We start from the raw sequence: 27776 nt of genomic DNA, 5'->3' as shown, positions 1-27776 counted from the left end.
CTCTACTTGTTGCAAAATCACGAGTATTATGAAATTTACAGTATTATTATTTTACTTTATCTTGATTAACGTTTGCAGGAAACATCCTTTATCATAAGTATTATAGCAACAGTAGTTTATCCATACAATCATAACTTCGATACTATATTAATATCATGAAATGATATAGACAACAATTATATATATATACATTAGATATAATTCATCGTTACTGCGAAATTAACAACTAATGATGTGATCAGGATAAACACGTTCCTGTATTTTAAATGGTTAATATCTTAAATCAAACACAAAAATACAATCTGAACACCTTATTCTTTGGGATATATTAAGAGACCAAAAATTTAGTTAAATGGCATTCTCATATCATCGTTGTCCTAAGAGTTTACATGCAACTAATATAATTGCATTTATTTATCAAATGTATCTTGAGCAATCTACAAGATATTGACTCATTAACAGTGTGTTTAAAGCTAATTACAAAACTCCTTAATTGGATAGAAGTTTTAAACGATCATAGATTTACAACATCAGTTTAACCTAATGCTAGTATAATTTTTAAAATAGCAAAAACTGTATCAACATTTCAGTGCTGTTTTTTTTTTACTAAAGAATTGCTTGTTAACTTTTTCCTTATATGTAATTTTCATTTCTTAATAACAGGAAAGATTACAACAATATAAGAACTTTTCAAGTTATTGTTTAAAGGTAAACAATGTATACAGTACATATTACAAATGACTGCTATCAGAAAGATTTCAAGTATTATCTTGACGTTATTCATAAATTTATATTAACAGTATACATAAAGAGAATTTTCAACAGGCTTAAATCTGCATTGGTTTCTATACTGATACGTATATGAATTCTCTCAATATTCATACATCATCTTATTGTCGATCCAATAATATGCCATTCTATCCTTTTTATATATTTAAATTTAACTGCCTTGTTGAGTCATGTGTATACATGTAGCTTATGATTTATTAGGACAATATTATCAATATTATTTTAGAATTTATCATTGCAAAATTGCAATTAATTTCATAAGATTTTAATGTATTAGATAAGCTGATAAAATACAATGAATAGGAAGAAAGAGGAGAAACGTTCTCAAACATTCATCATGATTTAAAAATTCAGTGAAAAAGCATTATTATACAAGCCTTTGGTTTCAACAGAAATCACGAGAATTTTCTTCTTTTTAAAGTTGGTTACAGTATAAATCATATTTACGAAAATGTGTGATCCCATAATAACAACAACAACAATAATAATAATAATAATAATAATAATAATAATAATAATAATAATAATAATAATAATAAAAATAATAAAATAATGACAATAATAATAATAGTTATAATAATAATGGTAAATTAAATATTAATTATACATATGTTTATACGTAATCTTAAAAATAAAATTCTTCACTAATTTATCTAAAAACACTGATGGTAATTTTGAAATCATATATATTTTTTATCTATTACTTCTTTAAAAAGTCAGTAAGTCATTGGATTAAAAAATATACTACTTGGTAAATCATAGTATAAATTATCGCAATGAAGAAAAAAATTTTATTTTCCAGATTTGTCTCGTTTACTTAGTTCAAGAACAAGAGCTAATTCAGCTTCTTCTTGTTCCTTGAGCCTACGTCTTTCTTCTTCAGTTTTTAGACTTTGCTTAGCTGCCCAAGCAAGCTGTTCATCTTCTGTTAATGCAAGAGGTGCCGTACCATTCCAAATGTTATCAACATCATTTTTCGTTTTTTTATCATTAAGATTTAGTTTAACACTTAAATTATGCGCTATTTCCTGTGCCTGCCATCTTCCACTTTTGTCACATTTGTTAGAAAATGCTTCATCGATATCGATTGTTTTGGTTTTGTCATTAGAGAAAGCATCCGCTTCAGATGATTTTATATTCCTATTTCGATCAGAAAAGGCTTTACCAAAATCAGCATCAAACCCTTTTACTAAGGAGTTCTTAGTATTTGATACTGATGTAGATTCAAATCCAAATGGATCCACCATGCTCATTGTAGTATTTTTGTTTGCGTTATAATCTTCTACTTCATCGGAGAAAGGGTCTGTTATATTAAATGGATCTTCATATCGATAATTTCGGAAGGGATCTTCTGTGAAGTCCGGCAGCTTCGATATTAGTGTTACTGCGGCATGTGGTCGACTCACTGGTCTGGGTGGCGCTGTTCGATTGAGCGAAGATTCCGGCTAAAGCAGGTTTTGTCACTGGTCAGTTTTGTTTTACTGGAAAGTTAGAAGAAATAACGCAAATACCGCTAGTTATCATTAATCTGCTGGTCCAAGGTTCTGCTATTATAGGGATTAAAAAATTTTTTAAAATAATGACCTTAAAATGTTTGAGTTACAATTTCTTTAAATTCTATATCAAATATTGCATTAAATTAATATTATTCCTTGATATAACTCAAACATTTTAAATGAAAGATATGAAAGCAAAATTTATTATAAGCAAATCATAAGAAAACAAATTTTACGTGTAAGAAAACATATTGTAAACAAATAAATTTGTTGATAATATGCCTCACAAGGCAAGTCGGTGGATAAACTGAAAATTGTGCAGCCTCTACCTAAATGTAAAACAAATTAAATAATTAATTCTTCTTAATAATGATACATTTCTTATAAAAAAAATATCGTTTAAAATACTGGAATAATAAGTTCAACCATATTTTATAACTCAATAAATGGCATTAAATGTTGATTTTTTTAAAATGAATATGTAATAAACAATGATCGTAAAAATTATTCCAATGTTCGTAACGATCTTATTCTACAAAACAAGCTTTCCATAAAAATAAAATCATTATATAACATACTAAGAACTATTAATTTAGATAAGGGATAGATCATGCTTTTAAATATGAACAGAAAGACATAGGAAAATACTTAAAAAAATGTTGGAAAGTTTGATAAATATGATAAATATGATATTAAAAAGTAATACAATTATGATATGTAATAAATAAAATTTGTATGTTGTGATTGAAAATTATTATAATGCATACCTTTGAATCAAAATTTGCAAAATCTGCGAATCCTGTAGATGATCCTGTGAAATTACTGATATTATTGTTGTCTCCAATTGGTTGTTGCACAGCAAAAGGATCTGAATTTGCATTCGCAAATGGATCAGGAGTGGGAGATGGAGTAGGAGGAGCTGGAACTGGAGCTGCTCTCAAAGATCCTGTTGGACCTTGTGATGGTCGCGGTGGTGCAGGCCGTGGCGGTGGTTGTTTAGCTTTCTTAGGTGGAAGAGCAGGGCTAGGGCTTTCTGGTCGTGGTGGAGCATGAAGATTTGCAAATGGATCATCTCCAAATGGATCTTTTGTTACCTACATGAAAAATATTAAATGATGATAAGAATTTTTTTATACAATAATACATTAATATTTTGATTTACCGTTGATGCAGCTATACCAATTTTTTGATCATTTCTTTTACTATCTCCAAATGGATCAAATGGATCTTGTTTTACTGTGTTAGTGTTTTCGAATGCAGTAAATGGATCATTGGTAAAATCACTCTGAAAAGAAATTCTAATTATAAAAAATAATAAAGAAATATTTATCCACAAAATTAATACATTATGTAGATATATATAAAATCAATTAAGGCAAATTAATAAGAAAGATTACCGTTGCCGATTGTGATGGGAATGTATTTCCAAATGGATCAGGTGTAGATGTAGAAAAAGCTTCTTGAGCCTTCTTTGATGAAAAAGTATCTTGACTATCAAAACCATCAAAGACACCAGGTCCATTTGCATTTGTGAAAGTATCAACTATTGCTTTATTGTCTTCATTCACACTTGTGGTTTCTTTTTCATCATACCTAGATTATTTAGAAATTATAGATGTATTAATTTTATATAATTTTGATTTCTTCTTTTTTTTTATGAGACTTAATAAAAAATATTATGAAATAATATATAATATATATTATACATACTCTATATCTTCAATCTCAGGATTAAATTGTAGACTAGTATCAGGTACAAGAGAGGCATCTGCTGTAGCAAGTGCAGAATCATAAAGTGCAATAGCATCACTCATTTGCCGTTGCTGTTCTTGTAAATGTGTAATTTTAGCTTTCGCTTGACTAATTTGTAATTGTGTATCTTGCAAATTTTTCGTAAGCTCATTTAATTGGTCCCTGCTTTTATGCTGTTGTTGTTCTAACTGTTGTTCTTCTTGTCTCAATCCCTCAAGTTCCTGGCGTTTGGAATTGAGTTCTTCTTCCTGAGCACGTAAAACTGACTCTTGTTCTTCAGCTTGCTGTCGTAATTTGTCAACCTAAAGTTCGTAATAAACGAAATTGAATTTTTTTTTTCTTTTTTATTATTATTTTTATCTCGATTTGTATTTTTGTCTCGATAGTACTATTGTACGTGGAATTTTATACGTGGAATATAAAATTATTATTGCAATCTTGATTCTTCACTACTCTACTTGGTATTTAATTTAATTGAAAATAATTTTGTATCTATTAACATTTAAATCCTAGTAGACTCTTTTTAAAAGTTAGTTTTATTTATATGTACCTATTCTATAATATTTCAGCTACAATACTTAAAAATATATAAAGTAATATAATACACTTATATTTTTTATTAATTTATTAACTGTGAGTGAAGAGACAATAGGCAGCAAAAAACACCAACATTAATGCATTTCGTTCACATTTTAGTTATACAGTCTTAAAAAGAGAGAAAGAAGCAATAGATGATTGAGATAAAATTGTGACCTAAAATCAATATTACAAATCTGAAATATTTTTGGTTATTGTGCATATGTTATGAATGTTATAAATTAATTAGAATATTAATATAAGAAAAATATTTTTACTTTTTTATTAATGATTAGAAGAAGAGAAATCTAAGAAATAATAAGATGAAAAACTCGTACTGTAACATAATTAGAACTGCTAATGCTTATAATTTATTAAAAACAAGAACAAAGTCTATTTTTCAAACACTGTCATGTCAGAACTGATCGAATTAGTACCTGTCCCTGATCAGAAACGAAAATTTTTGATGTACCTTCTTCTGTTCCTTGCAAATCTTGCTCTCCACTTCACTCAAATCTCTATCTACATCAGCTGTCTACAAGCCAAACAAAAATATGACAAAAACAAATCATGATGAGATGAAAAAAAAAAAAGAAAAAAAAAAAGAAAAAAAAAAAAAAAAAAAATAGAAAAAAGTAATAAAATATAAATTATGATCACTATACAAATTAATATCAAATGAGTGACAATACGAGTCGATTATCTTTCGTATCGTTTATTCCTAATAACCCATTGTGTGTAATTTTTAATAATTAGAAAAATAATATAACTAAAATATAGTACAGTTATAATATAATCATAAAGTACCATGAAATTTTAAATCAGTATAATTTAGTTTTCTATAAAGGTCATAATTTCTAACAAGCCAAGCTAAACATTTAGCAGCCAAGCCAGAAATTGTCTTGCTTGTCTACTTACCTGTGCCTTTAAGTCATTTAATCTCTTCTGTGCCTCACCCTTCTGGTTTTCTAATTGTTTTAAGGTAGCAGCTAGTGTGTCCAACTCACTTTGAAGACTTTTAATTTCTCCATTTTTAATCTTGATATCAGCTTCTTTTTGAGCTATATCTTGCTCCATGCTATGTCTTTCTCGTGTAAGCTCTGCTATATCCTTATTTATCATATCTAATTCTGGATTAGAATATCCCGAAATATTATTATTTTCCTGCAATAGAAGAGTAATAAAGGATGATTAATTATATATTACTGTGTATTTCTTAAACTAATAATAATTCATATTATGTTTTTTATAAGGCCTGTAATTAATATTATTTAAAATAATATTTGAAATATATATGTCAACATAACCATGAAAAATTACTACAATATGTTATAGAAACAATTGCTAAAAGAATAATAACATATGCTGATATATATAACTATAATATAATGAAAATATATAATGTATTTGCGGTTTATGTATTATTAATTACAATAAATTTAAGTTATGATCTTCGAATTCCAAAGTTAGGAGACATATATAATAGTAAATACAGTAAGAGTATCGATATATGTAAGTTTTTACTTTGGATTTTATAAAAACATGCTTATTTAGGTACAACCAGAATTATAGATACAAATTTTGAATATCCAAGAAGTAATAATAATCTTAGACAAGTACACAAAGAGCAATGGTTAAAATATTATGCATGTTTAAATAAGCAATATACCCAAATTAAATCACAGAAAATATTACATCCTGTTGCCCTTATAGTACTGGAAGGAACATCAGTAATGTATGAATAAAAAATAATACTGAATCTTAATTAAATTCGAATCTTAATAAAATCTTACTTATATATAATTTATAGTTTGAAGTGTGAGATATGTATCTCTCCATTAGAAGTATATGAAGTTAATACCATTGAATGGTATTTTAATAGTAGCAGCAATAATAATGTTACTAATGAATTAATTCAATCTGCCCCACACATATTATTTTCTCAAAATAATAAATATTTAAAAATGTATAACATTCAGGTATATATTTTGAGAACAACAGACTAAAGTAAAATTAAATTCATGTTTTCAGAAATTAATTATATATATAATGTAATTTTAGTTAATAACAATTTATTTAGTTAGAACAAGATGGCCAGTACTGGTGTCAAATGAAAGATACAAAAGGAACACTTTATTATTTGCATGTTGATAATGGTTATGAGGACATAGATATTGTTCATCCTAATGCAGTACCAAAAGTACGACATGCTGCATCATCAGAAATAATAACAGAATATAACTTAAAAATATATACTACATGGATGAATTGGTCCCCATGTTCCAAATGTGGTAATGTTGGTATAAAAATTCGTTATGGTTATTGTACTCTTTCTCTATTAGAAAATCCTGTATATCATGCTGGCATTGGTATGTAAATTTGTGATATATATATCAAATAATATATATTATATAAATTATATCTTTTATATATAAAATTTCATTTATTGGATGATAATATAACATTAAGATGAAGACAACTTAAGTGAAAATATACAATATATAATGGAAATACTACTTTATGTATTCCAAAATAAATTGCCATGTAAATTTAGATATATCCCATATTATATCCGAAAACATATAATTATTAAACAAAGGAAAATTGAAATGATGGTTAAATATTGCAAGGTATTGTCTTTTATGATTATATTATTTTCTAAAACATTTAATGAAATAATAATATTCTATTATTATAGAAAAACTGTTCAAGTGATGTAGTATTTGAAGTATATAATAAAGCTGGCAAAATAATTGAAAGTGCAAATAATAGTGCTAATATATATTCTATGATCCAAAAAATACCTTCTTTAGCGCCAGAAATTACAAGAACAATACTTTATGGAATAATTAATAAGAAAATACAAATCAAATGTCCAGGGTAAAATAACATTCCTTTTAATCTTATTACTTAAGTTTATATTCTAAATAAGAAAACTTAAATAAAATAATTGTAATATTTCAGAAATCTAAATATAGAAACACCAATAATTTGGAAAATTGGAATTAAAATATTACCATTTATTAAATATCATTCAAATTCAACAATATTTATTGATTCACGGATGCGTATAGTTTTTAAAAAATTAAAATTTACAGATAGTAACGTTTATAGGTACTTGCTCTCATAATAGTTAATGTCAATATCGAAAATGTTTATACTTATATGTTTATGTAATTTTTTAGTTGCTGGCAAAATAATCAACTTGCAGGAACAGTAAAATTAATAGTGACCGATGAAACAGAATTAAAATTAAACTATCAATATATGATGTTTGGTACTATTGCTATTATTTCTGTATTTACTATAGTAATTTGGAGAGTGTTAAAAGGCAAAAGACGATTTACGAAACATTAAATGACATTACAAAAATTTAAATCATCAAGTTACTGTAAATATTTCAGTATTACATTAAAGTAGTAAAGAAATGTTTTTTCAAATAAAGAAGTAATTTTGAAGTACTTACCATGATAAGATCTCCACCTTTTCGTAAAGACGGAGGTACCATTTCAGGTTTTAGAGTTGTTGGTGGATCAATATCTCTAAGCTTTTGTTTTATCAACCACATTGCCAAAGCAAATTGTTCTTTATTTAATTTTCCACTTTGACATGTATCACATAAGCCCCTGAAATTATATTTTGATTAATATCATAAGATCAATTTGATTAATGTATAAGATTATCTTACATACCATATATGAGCTAATACAGCTTGTGGAAGTCCACTTTGAAGGAAGACATCTTTAATTTCTAAACCTGAGACAAATCCATCCATATCCAAATCTGCTTGTAAAAACAGTTTATCAGCTGCTATTTGATCTTCAGCTGAAACTACCCAAGGCTGTGCACTAGACTGTAGATAAAAATATATTATATCATACTATGAAAAATGTAAGTTTTATAGAATTAGTATATTAGAAATAATTGGTAAATACCTTTATTGTATCAATTGGACCAGATAAATTTTTTCCTGATGATATGTTCGGTAAAGGTGGAATTGGTGGTGGTGTCATTGTTGGTACAGTCATAGGTACAGGTGATTTAGATACCAGCATAGAAATGTCCTTTCTTTTACCAGGTGGCATTAATTCAGGAGGTAGTACACTTGGTATAGCATATTTTTCTAATGCTTTATACACAAGATGCATAGCCTGTGTAACAATAACTAAAATTACATAGGATGATCCTCTTGAAATATGATTATTAATCTTCAATAGAACTATAAGGATCATGAAAAAATTATAATTAAAAAACATATTTTTGTTCTTTTAGATTACATTTCTCATTGTATAGAAGAAATTATCACTGATAAATAATTTAATTTATATATGCATATCAATTATTTACTTATATATTAAGATATTAATATTAAGAATATACACATACACACATTTAATAAAACTTTGTACTTGACAAAACAATATTTTTTATTAGAATTGAGCATACTCACAACTATAAATTCATGTCTATCCAGCATACCATCTTTATCCATGTCCGCTAAATCCCAAATTTTTCCAAGTGTATCTAAAGGAAGTTTACTGTCCATAAGTACACCTTTAACTTTATTTCCAGGTATATAGCCATTTGAAGGTTGGAGACTGTCAAATAACTGATCATATTTTGCTCTTTCATTAGGTTTTATAGACCAATCTCCGTTGTTAATGGATGTTATTATTGGTAATGTATTTGAAACATTTTTTTGTTGTACAATAGGAATATCTCCCTAAAATATAGAAGAGTAAATAAAAAAATGATAAAATTAAACATTTTATTTAAATTGTTTAAATTAGATCTTACCATCTTTGGAGGAGGTAACTCTAAATTTAAATTATTCATGCTTAGATCATGTCCAGCTTGTGCTAATGCACAAAGTTTAAGGGCCACAAAAAGACCAGACTTATCTAATGATCCTCGAGATTGTGGATCTGCCATATCCCATATCTTACTGAGAATACCATCACTCAATTGAGATTTTTTCAAAAATCTTGCTGCTTCCATTGCACCAATTCTTCCATATCCATTAGGATCAACCTTTATATATATATTATATATTTTTAATATTATTAGATTAATTATTTAGTAGATTGATATTTATATATTTAAAAATGTTGATCATTTTAACTTATCTAAATATACCTGATTATAATATGCTTCATATATGGCAGTATGGCTTCCAGCCACCTATAAAAATGAAATATTTTATAATGACAAACTATAATAGATTTTATCAGAAAAAACACTTCATTTGCTAATAAAAACAAGTATTTGTGAATAGTTATGAACATAATAAATATTATTTGCCGAAAGCATTAAGAATTTGTAAAAGAAAGTTTTACAATCGATCGAAATTGTATCTCTTGTAAGGATTTGACTAATTAAATTTTTTATTAACGATTCTTTTTTCCTTTTATTAAAATGACTAAAAAGAAGAGCTAATGTAAAGAATCTGATAAATTCATTCTTGATACGTTAAAGTATCATCGGTGCTGTCAAACAGGCCAAGGAAATCAATCGAAAACGTCTAATATTGTAAGATATCTTGAATTATTAAATGATATATTTTGCTAATAAAAAAAATTTTTTTTAAAGCCATTTTTTATATTATAAACATAGTAAACGTAATATTATACCATGGTAGACATATAAAAATGAAGATGTACCTGCGTGGGTGATGGCAGGGCGGCCATACTTGCATCGAACACTGGCTTAACCAATCAGGCTTTCAATCGATAGCATGTCGTTTTCACTACTTTAATTGGCATTTTATAAACGAATTTTTATCGCCGGATATGTCGACAAACGTCGTAATCACACTTCCTTTCCTACAAACAAAATAACGCACGCGTGCAAGAAAAATGAAACTACACAACGTCTACCCGTTTTAAAGGAACGCAGAGTTTCTAACTCGTAGCAAACTTCACTGATATTCGCGATCCCCTCTTCTACTTCAGAAGCGATCTACACATAAAAACATACCTTGAGACATATAATGTTCCAATTTCTATGTATATCAATATTAGCCAACATTGGCACAATAAATAAAAGTATTTGAAAATGCTCGATTTTCCAAAATAATTATGGATATAAATGTTTATTTAAAAATAACGAACCTTCTTATTACAATAATTACTCTAATTAAATACAATATATGAATATTAAATGTTAACTAAAATTAAATATTATCTGAATATTATTCATTATAAATATTTTGTTGTAAAGGAATCTTAATATGTTATTAAAAATATCCATATATAGATGTGTTTTATAAGTCTTTATTATGTTAGTATATATATAATAAATAATAATATTGATTATTTTTACAGTATCGTAGATAATATAGGAAATGGATTTTGTTTTGAAATAACTAATTTTTTATGTTGATGAGATATGTATCCCTTTATTTTTCCTTCATATATTAAGTTTGAAACAAGACATTCCGTTTCATCCATGTCTACATCTTCAATACCATGCATTTCCAAGGCTGAAAGTAAACTTTGCACTGGTATCTGATGTGTATTTAATACTAGATACACTTTCTTAAATAGATTTCTATAGGCAATTAATTTTAATTTTTCAACAATCAAGTATATTCCAGCATCGATAAAAAATGTTTCATGTTTTGCCATCACTCTTTCTAAACTACGTAAATCTCCTTTCTTTACAGATTCTACTAATTCCCAGAATTCCATCAGGTTATATTTTTCTAAAAGAGTTTTCTTTGGCATATATCCAAGCAACATTTTAACTGGGACAAGATACGTTAAAATTAATTTTTTATTTTTGTGAGAATGCTTATGGCAATGTTCAAATGCATATGTTAAATATGCATCAGCTAAAATAAAATAAATAATGGTATTGAATTAATACAATAATAGTTATGATAAATTGATTATAATAAAATAATACTTACCAGTTTTGTAATCACTGTCGAACATAGCTTTACGACCAACAAAAAATTTATATGTAATTTGTTGAGCTAATGCAAAATGGTCCTTATATGGAGATGATTCTATTGCTCTTATTAGAGGTCTACATAAATGTAACTTATTAATTCTAAAGTAAACTTTTAGTAACTGATTAACTAATGCCAACATTCCCCATCTTTTTGTATCATATTCTGAACTGCGATTGTCAGCAGCACATACTCGAAAACAACCCATTAAACATTCCGCACATTTTTCAAGAACTTCTCCAGGTTTCATATTTCTATTTGTTTTTGAACTTTCTGTACGAACTGCTAATAATCTTAATTCTAAACACATAACGTTCATAACTCGCAGCATCCAATTCTCTTCTTTCTGCATTTGAAGAATTTTAGTTAAAGATTGAACTGCTGAACTTTGGTAATTGTACATTGTAAATTGGTCATCTTTATTCATTGCTGCTATAGTCCTATTAATATAAATGTACATTATTTGTTATTTTATTTTACTATTAAAAAGAATATATAGTAATCATTATTGAAAAAAATCTGTTAATACTTTAAGTGGTAAAGTACTAGATCATCGAAAGGAGCAGACAAATGCTCCATTGCCTTTGTCATGGCTGCTTCTGACCCAATATTAGGTATCAAAATATGATTGTGTTTAAGGGAAAGTAAATCCTTTAAAAAAATTATTATTAATTATAGGATATATAATTAAATTGTTTTTTTAAATAAATTAGACATTACTCACTGCTAATACATCTCCATCTTGATTGAGCCACATACGCCGTAACTATTTAAAATAATATAAATATAACCTTAAAGCGTTACGAACTTTTTATGTTTAAATTTTCTAAATATTTGTATGTTAAATTACCTGCATTATATATGAATCCATTGTAAATTTTATGATATAATTTTTAATATATCTATATTTATAATCAATATATATATAAATGCAATAAATTACTATACATTTTTAGATTATCAGTCAAACGATATTTGTTATTTGTCACTAAACTGTTGATTGAGCTGTTAAGTGTGCTATAGAAGAAACAAATTATACGATATTAATAAAGGCGGGAAAATTTCTTGATTTAAAACTAGTGGTCAAACGTGGTTAGAGGCGCACTTACATTAACCAATGGTAGACTTCTTATTTCAACAGATTTTTTATAGTGATGTATAAATCTAGCTATAATATATTCTATGGATGTACGTTTTAAATTTTAAGTATATTTAAAAGAAAGAAAAGTATTCGTATGTTTTTTTAATAAATGTTATATTAACAATTTGTAATGTATATATACTTTTTGATTTTATAGGGAAGTAATAGTTCATACAATATTTATTAAATATAAATTACAATGCTACGAAAACCTATACGTACATATCAAAGAAGAAATATTTCAAATCCGTTGATAAAAATTAGTGACTTTGCTAAAGTGGATTTAACATTAAAAACTGACGATATTCTCAAAGAACAATATGGAATTGATAACGTTAATGAAAATAAAATAAGTGAAGATTCATTAGATTACGATCCTTTTGAAACAACATTTGATAGAATTGCTAAAGATGCAGTGTAAGTTCTTAGTTTACTTGTTTTTTTTTTTTATTTTTTTTTTTTTTTAAATAATAAGTATGTTTTGTTTCTTAATATAGAGTACCAGCAATACCGCCTGATTGTATTGACAATAACTCATGGAGCGATAGTAGTTCTGATATAAATAGCGAGGAGGAAAATATAAATGAATCTTTATTTCATATTTCTTTTTGTAATTCTAATGTTAGTGTTAGCCCAAATATGAAGTATACAAAATCTTTAAAAATGCTACCATACAAAAAAAATGTAAAACCTAAAAATAAGAAAACGTCTATAACAGGAGCTTTATATAATTCACAGCATACAAAAGAAATAAGAATTGTTAAGAAAAAAAATCAGACTAAGGTACTTTGAAACAATTATTTTGCAAAAACATAATTTGCAGAAGTATATCATTTTTAAGAAGTAAATAAGAATATTTATTTTTAACTGTATTTTTATTTCTTTTTAGGCTTACAAAAGTAAAAGAATAAAGAAAATTCAAAAAACAAAAAATAAGAAACAAAATAAGTCAAATAATGGAGGAATTTTATATTCTGTGTTTAAAAATTCTAATGACCAATTATATGACACAGATATTGTTAATGCTGATATTAATAGAATGACTAATAATGAGAATATTAATAATAGTACTGTCCCTTATAAGAAAGTGTCCCTTCATAAAAAAAATACTGATTTATTACACTGCAATAAATGTGAATTATATAGCCCTTTAAGGAAAACTACTAACATTTCAAAAATTAATGATAAAAAGAAAATATGCCGATTGACGCCTATTAAAAAAACACAAAAGATTAACAATGAAAATAATGAAAATTTCTCTTTAACATCATCAGTATCATATAACATTCTTGATTCAATGGACAACAAGTTTAAAATTAAACCTTGTTCTGTAGTACTGTACAAAAATAATATAGAAAAGTGTAAGTTTATGGTTAATGAATCCAAATATATATTAAAAGAATGTCATTTAGTTTTACATAAGATATCAAGTAATTCTATAAATAGCAAATACAAATCACCTATGAATGACTTGATCTGCAAAAATTCAAACAGTATAAGTAAGGATTTAAATTCTGAAAAAAATCCAGTGAGTAGCACACCTGTCATTAAATGTAAAAGAAGATCAGCATATTCTCCTTGCTATTCACCAATTGATATTACAAAATCTCATGCTATAAGCGACATTCCCGCATTGCTTGATCAGTTACAGTCAAACAATTTGCATATATTAGATGAGACAAGTATAAACGCTTCCACTAATGTTGAATTAGATATGAAAGATAAAATTTTATATATAAGAGATAGAAAAATACGAAAATCAACATCAGTAGATAATTTGTCAAGTAGTGAAGGTATTAAACTTGATATACAAGAACCAGAAATATTACATTTAAGCATTTCTAAAAAAAATTCAAATTTTATCAATAACAGGAAAACATATGCTACAATATTTATGGATGATAGCATTGATATAGCATTGAAACAAAAGTACAACAAAACACATCTGGAAGATAATCCATTGTTAAATTGTATAAACTTTTCTATAGAGACAAATAGATCGTGTTCCTTGTTTGATGATCAAGGAAGTAAATTATATGCTTTGGAAAATGATAATAGCATGAGTGCAATAAAAGAAAAATCATTTACAAATATGAATGTGCATGAAAATAATCCTAATACTGAACTAAAGTTGAAACCTATTATTTCAGATATATATAATACAGAAAAAATTATAAAATCAGAAATATTAAAGGTAGCAAAAAAGAATAATTTAATTTTTGATAATAAATATTACACAGTTTATTTGTTTTTATATATTCTAATTTTAGAAAGAAGAACCACTTACAACAATTACAAAGGAAAAATCTAATGAGGAACATATTGAAAATGAAGATACCATTGAAGAAAGAAGTCATGGCAAATCAATGGATAAAAATCAGTATCAACTCAATATGAATGAAACAATTAATTTTTTCACTCGATTGAAACATTCAGTAAAAGTTACTGAAAGGAAACAACCAGATAGGAAAAGGAACTTTTACTTAAGTAATATTTGTGAAAATGAAAATGATATTACTCAATATTCAACATGTGAAATATCACAATACAATGAGAAAGTGAATGAGCATATTTTGAATCATCCTACGAAGAACGTAACTGATACTTCTGTAAATATTATTACACAGTGTGATGAGCCAAATTTATTAATCAATGAGCAAATACCTTCTTTATCAGAAAAGTTTATATTTTTAAAGCCAGGCAAGTCTTGGACACGTTCTTTATCCATTCTACATAACTTTCAGAATGGATTAAATCTAAATAGAACATCTACTGAGAAAGGTAAAAGATGGAGACATAGTGTTAAGGATATATTAGATATGCAGAAAAAAGGTAACTTTAGCTAAAAATATATGCATATATATAATTATTTAAAAAATATCAATAATTGAAACATTACATGTAATAAGACACAAATTAAATCTTATAATGACATTGTTACAGATGAATGTGATACAAATCAGTTTATCAATTTAAAAAGATTTGTTAGAAGAACTTCTATTCGTGTTGTATGCGATAATAGAATTATCAAAAATGCTAGTGATACTTCATTTCTTGAAGTATATGGAATTAAAACTACTGTCAACAATGAACATATATTACCTGAAACTAGTTGTAACACTGAATATAGTACTCAGCATAATGATATAGAAAATAATTGTGCAGAAATTTGTTCATCAGAAACTGCGAAAGATGTTATTTTACAAAAATGTTCCCAAAAACATTATTTACCATTCAGAGATTTGTTTTCAACAAAGTGAGTAAATTAAAAATTATGTATAACTTAAATTAATATTTTTAAAAAATTAAAATATTTTTCATTTTTATAATAGGTATTTGAAATTTTGTCGAAAAATAGGAGAAGGTGTATATGGAGAGGTATTTCTTTATGAAAAGGACACACAAAAATCTGTTCTAAAAATTATACCTATAGAAGGTGTTCAATTAGTTAATGGAGAATCTCAAAAGAAGTTTGATGAAATACTCTCAGAAATTGTTATTGCAAAGTATGTGATACTTCGTTATAAGTTTACACATACAGTTTAATCTTAATTTCATAATTTTCAGAGAGTTACATAATTTAAGATTTAACAAAAATCATAACACAAGTGGATTTGTTGAAGTAAAAAGTATTAAATGCATTCAAGGAAAATATCCTGAAAAAATGGTAAATTTGTGGAAGAAGTATGATGAAGAGAAAACATCTGATAATGATTGCCCATCAATTTTTGATGAAAAGCAACTTTATATTTCTCTTGAACTTGGTCATGGTGGTCAGGATCTTGAATCTTTTGAATTTCATACAGCTGTAGAAGCATATGCATTGTTTATACAGGTAATATCAGTAATTTTAAAGGAATAAGAGGAAACAAATTATAACAATATTTTATATGAAATATATATAATAACTAACAATACCTTAATTTTAATTATCAATTCTTTTTTCATAGGCTACATTAGCATTAGCAGTCGCTGAAAGATCACTTAAGTTTGAACATAGAGACTTGCATTGGGGGAATATCTTGATTTCTCATACAGATGAACAATATATATACTATAAACTTGATAATAAAGATATTTCAGTTTCAAGTAATGGTATAAAAGTATGTTTTTATGTTTATAATATCAATCATATATTTATAATAATTTTTATAATTATTTGTATTAAATACACAAAATGTTATATTTATTTTCTTAAAGGTATGTGTCATAGATTTCACTCTTTCAAGAATGTCATATCAAGGATGTTGCATATTCAATGATTTAGCCTTAGATCCTGCATTATTTACTGCTCAAGGCGAATATCAATTTGAGATTTATCGTCTTATGAAAGATAAAGTACAGTAAGTATATATTACATAAATTCAAAGCTAATGTAATAGTACAACAGTAATAATAATGATGATGATAATAACAATAATGTTATTATTTCTAGAAATAATTGGCAAGAATTTGAACCATACACAAATATTTTATGGTTGCATTATGTCCTGGATAAAATGTTAACAATGGTTAGATATAAAAAGAAAAATTTAAAAAAACATAAAAATGCTTTAATTCAGCTTTACAATCTAAAACATGTAATATTATCCTATCAAAGTGCATTTGACTTCGTGAATAATTGTCAACAAATTTCAAATTTATTAATAAAATGATAAAAAATATGTAGGAATAATTAAAATAGTATTAGCATATTAGTATGAACTACACTATCATGCTTATTGCAAAAAAGCGAAGCTTTTATAACAAAAGCCCATAAAAATGTGTTAATGCGTGCTTTCTAAAGAAAGTTAATAGTGAATCTCTAATTCTATAATCTTTTTTTCATTTTACTTGTTTCATTGAATTTGTATATGTTAGAAAAAGTTTCAGCTTTGTTATTATACTTTGTGGAAGATTCAATCATATCATAAAAATGTTCTTTAGAGTAGTCCATTGGATATTGAGCACAGTACCATTTATCTTCTACTCTATAAGGCTTGACATCAAGATTTGTTTGATATAAAACTTTTGATAATAATATTCTCTTTATAGTCTACAAATTCAATAAATATATAGTATAATAATAAAAGAAGGAGAGAAATTAAATTACACACCTTAGCAGTTATATGACTAAGAAAGTTTCCAAATATTCGCAAGCTTTTTATAAGTGAAATCTTTTTTAAAGAATTTAGAATATTTACCATACCATCGTCAGTTATTTTATTAAAAGAAATATCTAAAAACTTGAGCTTGGAAAATGGTATAGTATGACTTAATATCCTTATAAAAAGAAATAATTTTATATATAATACAATTTTATAGAATAATAAATATTAATAATAAATAATAGAATTAACATATAGTCTTATAAACTTTTGCAAATCATTCTACTACCTTGCACCATGATCAGTTATAATATTTTTACTTAAAATAAGGCCACATAAAGCAGAAGATTTTATAAGCCAATTAGCAAGATGATGCATTCCATAATCTCCTATATTGTTACAAGCAAGATCAAGGAAATGTAATGTGTAATTATATTGTGCATTCATCGTCATACATTCAATGTCATGGCAATTAAAACCACATTTTTGTAAGTGCAATCCAAACAAACAAGTATTATTCTGTAAAAAAATTTAAGTCTAGTAAATCGTGAAAAATGTTTAAATAAATTAATATTATAAAATATAAAGTTACTCTTAACATATGTCCGATTAGAGTTGCAAATTGTTCTGCATTAAAAAAATACATACATCCTGGATTTGGACGACTGATGTCTAAAATTTTTAAAGTTTCATTGTATATAGGTTGATCTAGTCTCATAACTGTTGTGAAATATATTAAACTTGAAATAGTTTGATCAACTTCTGCTATATCCAAATATTCTAAGTATGGATTTTTTAATAATAGTAATGCTATTTTTTTGGAAGACTATAACAATTATGATTATTTTATATTTAAGAATTATTTAATAAACTTTTAAAGAAAGAACAAAAACAATAATAATTACTTCAACGCCAAACTTATTCCCACTTAATTGAAGACTCTTGATGTGTAAATTTTGTCCTATTTCACACATATAATCAATTCCTGCTTCCATTATGTTATTATTTTGAACATTCAACTTGTATATATTTTTATATATCTAAAATAATATTCTTATAATATTGCGAATTATTATACTTTGATTTTAATCTATCTTACAAGTAAGTAAGTAATCAAATTTTTGAAACCAATACATGTAATTTGGTTGTATGCTAAGTTAAGGGATACAATGTCTTGATTTTGTTTAAGAAATATCAATAAAAACTCTATATCCGAATCTTCTAGTTGTTTGCTAACATTAAAAATATATAAAATTTATAAATGATCAAACATTATCTCTAAAAAATATTAACAAATACTTATTTTCAAATACAATCACCCTTTCATGATAATTAAATCCCTTCCTTTTAACACCAAATTTCTTGTGTTATCCGTATATTTTTTACAAAAACACGTAAAATATTGTTCATTGTTCATTAAGTTTTGCTTTGTTTTAGACTGAAAAATTATAAAAATCATTGATGTATAACATTTATCATACTTAAGAAATTATTTTATTGCAAGTATGTTAATTGTAAATTATATACGTAAGAAATTAGTGGAATAATATTACCATGTTGTTAATTTGGATAACAATTGGCGATCTTTGTTTAATTAAATCATGTTAATTGTAATTGTTTTAGAAAAAACAATGTAATATTTTTAATTAAATCAAAATTTTTTAATTATTCGTACTTTTCTATTTCTATAATACATATTTTGATACTTTTTTAGTTGCTAAGTTCATTAATATACACGTAATTTCTAGTGCTTTTTCAATTAATGGAATTAGAGAAAAATTTATATATATATATAAAAATGCTATAACAAAGTTTTTATATAGTATATAACATATATGAAATTACTGCAACAAAAATAATCTTATAAAGTACAGATTTAAATCATGCGGGTTACTTACTATATTTTTCTACCTTATAATAACTTATCAAAATATTTCACATTGTATATTAAAATGTTTATTTGAAATTTGAGTACAAAAACTATAATAATATTACTTTTACCAATTAAAAACATGATATTGTTTAGTAAATTAAAAGTTTAACTAAAAAAGTACTAAAATATTGGTAATGTGTGATTACGTAAAGTTTATACTACATATAATATCTATTCATTAGATCTGACATAAATGTGTTCGAACGTTTGTTAAGGTTTAAATATAAAGTTTGAAAGTGTTCAAATGTTATTATAAATGCTTCTATATATTTAATTAATTTTCATTCATCTTTTGATTATCGGCATTCGTCGTAACAAGCTCAACACTTGAGATATTTCAAGTTATCTGAACAGGCTAAATTAAGAGTTTTCATATAAAAAATAATTTTACAGGTAAATACGAAATTACGAGTTACAATTTATAAATTTTAAGATATGTGTATATATAAAATAATATATGTAATATATTTATTTAAAATATGATCTTACAATAAATTTTTTAAATACGACTATAATATCGTTTAGGGTTAGAATTGCGTAATTATTTTACAAAAATTGAGATTACTATAAAAATGAATAAATTTTATTTGTACTAATTTTAATTCAATTATTTTGTATTATTATAATTATATATTCTAGATATAGATATTATTTTATTTCTTTATCTGAATATTACTTTTATTTTTTTACTGATTATAGCAACATATATATATATATATTACGGTACTAATATAATTGAAATAATGGGCAATACATTGACTTCTGCATCTGTGTCAGCCGCTGATGTAATTATGCCAATACAGCATAATCAACATCTATCTAAATCTGTAATACACGAATCAGAAAAATTTCAAAATGTACCTCCACCAGAATGTCCCATGCATATGAAAACAAGTCAACAGTCATCTAAAACATCTATGTCAGAATGTCCAATAGATCATATGACTGAGAATGAAATAAATCCTCTTAACATGGTATGTATAATGCAATAATATATGTAATATGTATAATGCATGGTATATATAATAAAATTTAATATAAATCATAATAAAAAGAAATTCATTAAGATTTTCTTATATTACTATTAAAAAAAATGAATATTACAGATGCCACCTGCCAATCAACAACCAGCACCTGATCAACCTTTTCCTTTACCAACTGACAGACAAGTCTCATCAATACCAAAAGCAACAGGAGATGGCGAATTTTGGGTTTACCCATCACAACAAATGTTTTGGAATGCTATGTTAAGAAAAGGATGGCGTTGGAAAAATGATGATATATTGCCAAAAGATATGGATGATATAATAAAAATTCATAATACTAATAATGAACAAGCATGGCAGGAAGTTCTTAAATGGGAAGCACTTCATGCACGCGAATGCAATTGTCCTAAATTACGTAGTTTTGGTGGAAAGGCTACACAGTATTCACCACGTGCACGAATTCGGCATTGGTTAGGGTATGATTGCAATTTATTTGAATTCATAGAAATATAGAAATTATAATATTACAAGTACAGATCTACTTTTTATTTCTATTTTAGATATGAATTACCATTTGATCGTCATGATTGGATAGTAGATAGATGTGGTAAAGATGTACGATATGTTATTGACTATTATGACGGTGGAGAAGTAGATGAAAGATATAAATTTGCTCTTCTTGATGTAAGACCAGCTATGGACTCTTGGGAAAATATTTGGGATCGCATGAAAGTTGCTTGGTGGAGATGGAAATATAGTAATGAAGTGCAAGAACAAACATCTACAGTCCAAATATATTAAAATATAGTATTTATAGAAATTAGATAGATATTTTAAATGAATTACATTATAGAAATAAGTATAAAGAATATTATAATGCATTTTTCCATTTCAACAGTTGTTAAACAAAAATGCAGCTATATCATGGAAGTTGATTGTATGAAAATTACTAAAGAAGGATTACACTTTCTGATTATACATAAGACATAATTCACAATGAATATGTATTGCGTTAACATTACAATATAAAATGAAAATAATAGTATTTTTAATTTTATTTTTATTTATTGATACCATAAAAAATTAATGAATATAAGATATTTTTAAAAAATATATATGATCCTTTTACTTATGTTTAAAAATTCATTATCAGATATTATACACACTGTCACAACTTACACATTAACTTGCCAGCAAGTAGGATTTATAAGATGCATGTGCATGCATATACTATATTTAAAAAATATAAAAGAAATAAGGAAATATTTATTAAAATATTAAATGTAAATTAATATTATAAGTTAGGAACATATGTGCAAAACCAAGTATTCAGTCCTTTAAAGATTTTACAATAATATGTATGATCGACTTAATTAAAATTATATTAAAAAAATGTTACAATACAACACTGCAAATGATACAGAATTATTTGTTTTGTAATTATATATTAAACTTTAATTAATATTAATAAAAATTAATATAAGATATTAATAAGATTAAGATAAACATTTACAAATAATTAATTTGTTATCATTTCTGAATAATGTAACTATTAAGGAATATTCATTAATTAATGACAATTTTATTTGATAAATAGTTATATTATTTTATAAAGAGATTAATTTTACCACGTTAAAAAAAGTAAAAGAATATATTTTTAAGACGTAAATTTCGGTAATATAGCATTTTTGTAAAATTCATCTCATTGCTATTAAAATATATTTTGATAACAATTATTTATACAAATTATCTTATATACTGACTTAAGTTACATATAAAGTTTCATATAACAATAAATTTTAGAAAGAATTTATTTCTGATATATAATAACTATATTTAAATAAATTATAATAAAAATAATTACTACAGATTAACAAAACATATATATTAACAGAAAAACCATGTATGAATTATCAACAGTTTCATTATTACATAATTAAAAACAAAATACAAAAATAAAAAATAAAGTTTTTATAGATTAACATTGTTGAAACGGTACTTCTGTTTAATAAGAAAAAAATATTTGTTGTTAATTTATATACTATAAAACTGCAACTAATTCTATTTAAATTGATAATAAGTTTTCACTTAAATAAAGAATCTTTCAAATTGTATAGAAAAAAAGATTTTCACAATATTTGCTTAAATATTAAATTTTTAATAAAAATGTTAAAAGTTTCACGAAAATAATTCACATATTTTATATGTTCGTTTAATTATGATTGATTTACAAAGTACAATTGAATCTGTGACAATTATTTTTAATGATATTTATAATGTTCTATTAAAAGACTATTTTGCATACTTTAAATAGGGTTATGTGGTAAATAACCTAAACAATTACTGAAACCACAATAACAGGGTGTGTCACTTAAATGACGGTCAGAAATCACTCCACTGGCATAATTAAAAGTAATTTCTTCTCCACTTTCTATATCTTGAGATGCAAATAAGCATAATCGTGGTGCAACACTTTCAACTCTGACAGGTACAAGATTAGCATTTGGCTGGCAGCTATGATTACTATACCTTCCAATATTGCCAAAATACTTTGGATCTACACAAGTTACAATTATCTGCTCTCCTATATGTTCAGAGACTACAAGAACATAATTCATACTATTATCATTTTTATTAGCTTCAACCCTGCGTCGTGCTTCATCTATGCTTATTATTTCACCAGCATATTCACAAATGAATTGCCCTTTCCTTATTAATGTCGTTGTTATAAGACCTAAACCTTTTTTAGCAGTATTTATTACTTGAAGACTATTTAATGGACCACGTTGTACCAATCTGTTACCACAATTCTGATTGCACATACAATAAGGATTACATTCTAAAATTGGTACTGATAATTTTTCTTCGACAATACAATCATTTATATAATTAGCAGAACCACGAGTGCAAGTACACTTCGAGCATTCAAGTGTACATGAACAACCTGATGTAAATACAGATTCAAAATCATCCACATTTATACCTGGACCAGGTATGTTATTAGTTACATACATGACACCAGGTATATCATGAGTATATTCATCTACACAAAGATCAAAGTTCATGCTTACCATATGTTTATATCAATATAAAATCCAAAGAAAGATGATAGATTCTTCAAGAGTAAGAAAAAAAGTGAGAGAAAAAGAAAGAGAAGCAGCATAAAAAAAAAGAAAATTATCTTTGAATGAAAATCCTCCTTTTTTCACGGTATAGAAGTATGGAAATGAAATATTATTTTAATTTTCTGCACTAACCTTTAAAAGCCCCTGTACCGATGACTTGATAGAATCTAGTGGTATAATTTTATATCCTACATAAATTACAGCACCTATTAAAGATGCTTTAAATGTAAATTTTAATATTTTACTTGATAATGATAATGGTGGTATACTGAAAAATAAAAAATTTTAAATAAATCATATTTAGAGCTTTATATCAAAAAAAATAAACTTAAGTTTTTAAATTATTATATGACCATTATATACCTCATGATAGGTGGTATATCAGAAGGTTGAACTTTACCCCAATTATCAACAATGCCTGGTATATGACCCAAGCCAACAACGCCAACAACTCTTGTTGGCTCCAAACCCTTAGATGTATATTCAGGTAAACAAGCCAATTGAAGAGAATGTGTTAAATAGATATCTCGTTCTTTAATAAAAACTTCCCCTAATACAGGAAACTCTCCACTCATTTTAGCAACCATTTCATCTAAATAAGCTTTTTGTTTACATAATTCTACGTCCTTTTTACTAATTGGATCTTTTATCTTTATTAAATGCCATACTAATTTTATTGTTTGCCACCAAGATAAAAATCGTACTGTACGTTGAATGGTTATATCTATTGGACGATCTCCCATGTAAAACATACAATATGGAACTTTTTTTGCCTAAGATTAATATTTGTTTTTATATTTGTCTAAGGATCTTAAAAATTTTATCTATATTAATACACACGTGTCTGACAACATACCTCCTCGAAAGCTCTGCGGAACTCTCCCCCAGGTGCCATTCCAAGTTCTTTAGTGATATGAGCAACCATCTTTAGTAAGAGAATATTTAGTAATCCATTATATAAACCATACTCCTTAAAAGTACCCTGAATGCTTTCTAAAAATATATATAATTAATTGATTTTATATAAAGATGTGAAAAATCCCTTTTGGGTAATAGCATACAGAAAACTTACGAAGATTCAGATGTTTTGCATAATGATACATTACTTGTTCATCAAGCTGTAATATACCAATCCTAGCTCTACATAGTTCAACAACAACTATATGAGGCTGTACAGCTTGTATTATCTGCAATTATAAATAAAGTTCTATATGCACAGATCTATAGAATGAACAAAATGAAAACAAAATATATTTACTTTCCATACCTTTGATACATCATTTTGACTTTCAATACTAAAATGTGCTGTTCCTACTAAATATAGTTTTCCACCATTTGGTGTTCTAAGTAGTGTAACAGTTTCTGGTAATTGATTATCAATATCAGCATTATATTCTTGTATAGATGAATTAACAGATCCTGTTTGAGTATCACTATTCTCAATACCTCGATCTATGTCGATCATATTATATTCTGAATACAGAAAATATAAAAAACAATACATACACTGACATTTCTTAATTTTTTCAAAGGCAAAAAAATCACTATATACTAATAAAACTACCTTTATATTTTTTAATTTTTCGTTTATTTCTACAATATGATGGCATTTTGAATTCACTAACTTATTACTATATTAATGATTACAGTTTCATCCATCAACTCAAGTAGTAATGCTTTGTATATGATTGATTAATTGAATTAAAGAAGTCTTATATTATTTCTTTGAAACCTTAAAGTACTACTTATCTCAAATCTCTGTTTATAGAATTTGCCAACATAACCATTAAATATATTTTATTAAATCCAATGCATACAAATAAGATAATAGAATTTTAAGCGCGAAGATATTTTATTATTGTTATTTTTTACAACTTATTCATGTAATATTACAATATAGTTTAAATTAAAATAGTCATACTAACCATTAACAATTATATTACTATCTGAACATTCAATATTTTTTCTATTATTGTTATCAATAGAATTAATATTCAATGGTTCAGTTGTGTTTGTTAAAGTAGGAAATTTCATCACAGATTCTTGGGCTGTTATACCATCTTTTTCTGATTCAATTAGAAGTAAGTCCTTGGTAATATTTTTAACATTAGACAAAGGCTGAACTCCAATATCTTCTCTTTTATTTATTACACCAACATGATTATCTTCTACAGATGATACTAAATCTTTTTGTTCATCTTTTACCAAAGTTTCAACAAACTTACCAATTTCTGATGTCATCTCGTACTTGATAATTGAAGTATATAATAACTAAAAAATAGTTCTAATTATTCAATCTTATTATTGACAAGATTTAATTAAAATATTATATATATATATATATATAATAGTTATATATATATATATAAAACTAAAAAATTATATATATGTATATAAAAGATAAAGGAAAATATAATTGTACAAAATATTTGTCAAGCAACTAATAATCATGTATTACATAAAATGATCAAAACATATATGTATAATTTATTAAATCATCTATTAATGTAAAAATATTTTACATTGTGTAAAATATTTAGTGAGTCTTAAATATGTGATGTGACACAATATTTTGTTATGCGTATATTAACACTTTTCCTTTATAAAACAATTTAAAAGTAAATTAAAATATTCAAATAATGATAAAAAATTTTCTTAAAGAACCCTTAGATTAAAAAATTATTAAAGATACCATATAAAATATCTATGCTAATTTTGAGACACTACTATAATATACGTTAACCTAAAATTCTACTAACATCTGTTTAATTATTTTTCATAAACGAAAGAACGTATTCTTTATTTAAAAATTATAAAATGTATAATTAAACATACTCGTATAAATATATACATTTAATAATTCTAAATAGTAAATTATTTATTCTATATTGTCTTAGACAAGCTGTACAAAAGCTAATACCTGTTCAATATACACTACAAATGTAAGATCGACATATAACCTCAACCATTCAATAAAAAGAGAAAACTAATGTCTCAATACTTCTAATGTGCCTGTAATATCTATAAAAGTACATGTTACTTTATTAAATAAAATAATTTGAATGAATGATTTTTAAACAACTAATTATATCTAATTAAAAAAAAATAATGTATGGGATATATATCAAATTAATATAATGAAATTAATTATATTTTAAACAAACAGGCGTAAATATGAAATTAGCTACAGGGATTTGATTCTTTAACAAGATTTAATTTGTATATAAGTTTTAAACATATATTTATTATTTAGTTTTTGTGATCCACACATTCACACAATTCTTAGAGTTCTTTATATCTCATACATAATAAGTTGTCATTTCAAGCAACATTCAGTAAAAATAATCTTATTTAAGCAGTAATGAATGATTCTTGTTTTGTGCAACTTTGAAGGTATCAAAATATTTTCTATATGTCATAAGAGAAAAACGGTTCCATTGTTTTTCTTGTTTTCAGTTTATTCCATAATTTTCTCTTTCTTTTCAAAGCCCACTTTAACAACGCAGCAAATTCTTTTACGTTTTAAATTGGAAAAGTTTAAGGCCATTTTACTTATTTCGCAACAGAGGAAACAGTATTGATTTTGATCATGTATTAGCTTAATCGCAAAGAAGCTATATTTGATAATATTTTTCAACTTCAAACATAAAAATGCAAAATTATTTCAGTATTGAAACAGCCTAAGAGAGATATAGGATAGTGCATAAGATGTTAGTAGTTGTATTTTATACTTTGATATATTCCAAACAGAGTACTATGAAATGGAATAGTATTGATATATATCTTTCCATTTTGAATAAAATTATACCGATGCACTTTTTTATATCTCCATAGACATGTTACATCTTTTATGTTTATAATAATGGAAATTGAAATTTTTGATAAAGCAGTTCTTATAATAGTTACACATAAGTATCTATGGTATAAGTATCTATAAGT

At 25.5% G+C, this 27776-nt stretch overlaps 8 protein-coding genes across 19 annotated transcripts; 3 read left to right on the top strand and 5 right to left on the bottom strand.

Moving 5' to 3' along the window:
* Positions 1–1352: 1352 nt before the first annotated feature.
* Eps-15 (Epidermal growth factor receptor pathway substrate 15) lies at positions 1353–10556 on the bottom strand. Of its 6 annotated transcripts, none has more exons than XM_085661536.1 (14): positions 10244–10555; positions 9750–9794; positions 9411–9644; positions 9064–9336; positions 8549–8764; positions 8306–8466; positions 8080–8239; positions 5532–5777; positions 5086–5148; positions 3996–4339; positions 3683–3878; positions 3448–3570; positions 3053–3379; positions 1353–2234 (listed from the first exon to the last, which is right to left on the bottom strand). In XM_085661536.1, exons 1-14 carry the CDS (start codon positions 10298–10300, stop codon positions 1581–1583), a joined length of 3099 nt encoding a protein of 1032 aa, XP_085517662.1. In that variant the 5' UTR covers positions 10301–10555; the 3' UTR covers positions 1353–1580. The 6 variants fall into 6 exon arrangements, with proteins under 6 accessions (XP_085517662.1, XP_035741053.1, XP_085517663.1 ...); XM_035885160.2 differs by having other exon boundaries at positions 1354–2234; positions 10274–10554; XM_085661538.1 differs by having other exon boundaries at positions 2091–2614; positions 10244–10556.
* Positions 6060–7970, top strand: LOC146872510 (Ig-like V-type domain-containing protein FAM187A). Its single transcript, XM_085661445.1, has 9 exons — positions 6060–6078; positions 6168–6348; positions 6424–6592; positions 6694–6982; positions 7083–7243; positions 7312–7493; positions 7578–7623; positions 7666–7727; positions 7799–7970. The coding sequence occupies exons 1-9, from the start codon at positions 6060–6062 to the stop codon at positions 7968–7970; spliced, it is 1281 nt and encodes a 426-aa protein (XP_085517571.1).
* A 322-nt stretch (positions 10557–10878) lies between the features above and the next one.
* PCID2 (PCI domain-containing protein 2) lies at positions 10879–12553 on the bottom strand. The gene is made up of 5 exons (XM_035885183.2): positions 12416–12553; positions 12290–12331; positions 12095–12216; positions 11524–12005; positions 10879–11445 (listed from the first exon to the last, which is right to left on the bottom strand). Exons 1-5 carry the CDS (start codon positions 12434–12436, stop codon positions 10931–10933), a joined length of 1182 nt encoding a protein of 393 aa, XP_035741076.1. The 5' UTR covers positions 12437–12553; the 3' UTR covers positions 10879–10930.
* A 186-nt stretch (positions 12554–12739) lies between these two features.
* On the top strand, positions 12740–17370 carry Haspin (haspin). 2 transcript variants are annotated; one of them, XM_085661586.1, is made up of 11 exons: positions 12740–12753; positions 12864–13123; positions 13204–13489; positions 13596–14900; positions 14977–15538; positions 15650–15962; positions 16039–16212; positions 16274–16541; positions 16657–16809; positions 16907–17049; positions 17142–17370. In XM_085661586.1, the coding sequence occupies exons 2-11, from the start codon at positions 12906–12908 to the stop codon at positions 17359–17361; spliced, it is 3642 nt and encodes a 1213-aa protein (XP_085517712.1). In that variant the 5' UTR covers positions 12740–12753; positions 12864–12905; the 3' UTR covers positions 17362–17370. The 2 variants fall into 2 exon arrangements, with proteins under 2 accessions (XP_085517712.1, XP_035741057.2); XM_035885164.2 differs by lacking the exon at positions 12740–12753 and adding an exon at positions 12760–12798.
* A 7-nt stretch (positions 17371–17377) lies between these two features.
* Positions 17378–19506, bottom strand: LOC118449941 (leucine-rich repeat-containing protein 34). Its single transcript, XM_035885168.2, has 8 exons — positions 19347–19506; positions 19113–19231; positions 18893–19025; positions 18699–18833; positions 18386–18619; positions 18083–18312; positions 17803–17968; positions 17378–17741 (listed from the first exon to the last, which is right to left on the bottom strand). The coding sequence occupies exons 1-8, from the start codon at positions 19347–19349 to the stop codon at positions 17517–17519; spliced, it is 1245 nt and encodes a 414-aa protein (XP_035741061.1). The 5' UTR covers positions 19350–19506; the 3' UTR covers positions 17378–17516.
* A 227-nt stretch (positions 19507–19733) lies between these two features.
* On the top strand, positions 19734–22127 carry Cchl (Cytochrome c heme lyase). The gene is made up of 4 exons (XM_035885169.2): positions 19734–20119; positions 20426–20700; positions 20833–21188; positions 21273–22127. Exons 2-4 carry the CDS (start codon positions 20470–20472, stop codon positions 21511–21513), a joined length of 828 nt encoding a protein of 275 aa, XP_035741062.1. The 5' UTR covers positions 19734–20119; positions 20426–20469; the 3' UTR covers positions 21514–22127.
* Positions 22128–22728: 601 nt separating this feature from the next.
* On the bottom strand, positions 22729–23786 carry LOC118449946 (histone-lysine N-methyltransferase SETMAR). The gene has a single exon (XM_035885182.2). It carries the CDS (start codon positions 23784–23786, stop codon positions 23019–23021), a length of 768 nt encoding a protein of 255 aa, XP_035741075.1. The 3' UTR covers positions 22729–23018.
* LOC118449945 (traB domain-containing protein) lies at positions 23689–26802 on the bottom strand. 6 transcript variants are annotated; one of them, XM_035885177.2, is made up of 8 exons: positions 26758–26802; positions 25763–26108; positions 25105–25310; positions 24910–25024; positions 24694–24830; positions 24201–24610; positions 23970–24105; positions 23689–23827 (listed from the first exon to the last, which is right to left on the bottom strand). In XM_035885177.2, the coding sequence occupies exons 2-8, from the start codon at positions 26076–26078 to the stop codon at positions 23780–23782; spliced, it is 1368 nt and encodes a 455-aa protein (XP_035741070.1). In that variant the 5' UTR covers positions 26079–26108; positions 26758–26802; the 3' UTR covers positions 23689–23779. The 6 variants fall into 6 exon arrangements, with proteins under 6 accessions (XP_035741070.1, XP_085517761.1, XP_085517762.1 ...); XM_085661635.1 differs by lacking the exon at positions 26758–26802 and adding an exon at positions 26673–26693; XM_085661636.1 differs by lacking the exon at positions 26758–26802 and adding an exon at positions 26597–26617.
* Positions 26803–27776: the final 974 nt, after the last annotated feature.

This window comes from Vespa mandarinia, chromosome 15 (genome assembly GCF_050613455.1).
Source record: "Vespa mandarinia isolate Hongniang chromosome 15, ASM5061345v1, whole genome shotgun sequence".
Classification (NCBI taxonomy): Eukaryota; Metazoa; Arthropoda; class Insecta; order Hymenoptera; family Vespidae; genus Vespa; species Vespa mandarinia.
Note: the sequence above shows the minus strand (reverse complement) of the source record. Positions and strands in the feature narration are given on the sequence as shown.

Coding starts and splice junctions, on each gene's coding strand:
- LOC146872510 (XM_085661445.1), top strand. Junction 7,624..7,665: donor TTTGGAAAATTGGAATTAAA/ATATTACCATTT, acceptor TCAACAATATTT/ATTGATTCACGGATGCGTAT. Junction 7,728..7,798: donor ACAGATAGTAACGTTTATAG/GTACTTGCTCTC, acceptor GTAATTTTTTAG/TTGCTGGCAAAATAATCAAC.
- Eps-15 (XM_085661536.1), bottom strand. CDS start 10,300: ATGGCCGCCCTGCCATCACCCACGCAGGTACATCTTCATTTTTATATG. Junction 5,778..8,079: donor AAGGTGGAGATCTTATCATG/GTAAGTACTTCA, acceptor CTTCTATTGCAG/GAAAATAATAATATTTCGGG. Junction 3,879..3,995: donor CCTGAGATTGAAGATATAGA/GTATGTATAATA, acceptor TAAATAATCTAG/GTATGATGAAAAAGAAACCA.
- PCID2 (XM_035885183.2), bottom strand. CDS start 12,436: ATGGATTCATATATAATGCAG. Junction 12,332..12,415: donor TGGATTCATATATAATGCAG/GTAATTTAACAT, acceptor TATTTTAAATAG/TTACGGCGTATGTGGCTCAA. Junction 12,006..12,094: donor CTAGTACTTTACCACTTAAA/GTATTAACAGAT, acceptor TTATATTAATAG/GACTATAGCAGCAATGAATA.
- Haspin (XM_085661586.1), top strand. CDS start 12,906: ATGCTACGAAAACCTATACGTACATATCAAAGAAGAAATATTTCAAAT. Junction 15,963..16,038: donor AGAGATTTGTTTTCAACAAA/GTGAGTAAATTA, acceptor TTTTTATAATAG/GTATTTGAAATTTTGTCGAA. Junction 16,810..16,906: donor TTTCAAGTAATGGTATAAAA/GTATGTTTTTAT, acceptor ATTTTCTTAAAG/GTATGTGTCATAGATTTCAC.
- LOC118449941 (XM_035885168.2), bottom strand. Junction 17,969..18,082: donor ATAACTGATCATGGTGCAAG/GTAGTAGAATGA, acceptor TCTTTTTATAAG/GATATTAAGTCATACTATAC. Junction 17,742..17,802: donor TTAGTCATATAACTGCTAAG/GTGTGTAATTTA, acceptor TTGAATTTGTAG/ACTATAAAGAGAATATTATT.
- Cchl (XM_035885169.2), top strand. CDS start 20,470: ATGGGCAATACATTGACTTCTGCATCTGTGTCAGCCGCTGATGTAATT. Junction 20,701..20,832: donor AAATAAATCCTCTTAACATG/GTATGTATAATG, acceptor TGAATATTACAG/ATGCCACCTGCCAATCAACA. Junction 21,189..21,272: donor CGAATTCGGCATTGGTTAGG/GTATGATTGCAA, acceptor TTTCTATTTTAG/ATATGAATTACCATTTGATC.
- LOC118449946 (XM_035885182.2), bottom strand. CDS start 23,786: ATGGTAAGCATGAACTTTGATCTTTGTGTAGATGAATATACTCATGAT.
- LOC118449945 (XM_085661635.1), bottom strand. Junction 25,025..25,104: donor GTCAAAATGATGTATCAAAG/GTATGGAAAGTA, acceptor TTATAATTGCAG/ATAATACAAGCTGTACAGCC. Junction 23,828..23,969: donor CGGTACAGGGGCTTTTAAAG/GTTAGTGCAGAA, acceptor TTACTCTTGAAG/AATCTATCATCTTTCTTTGG.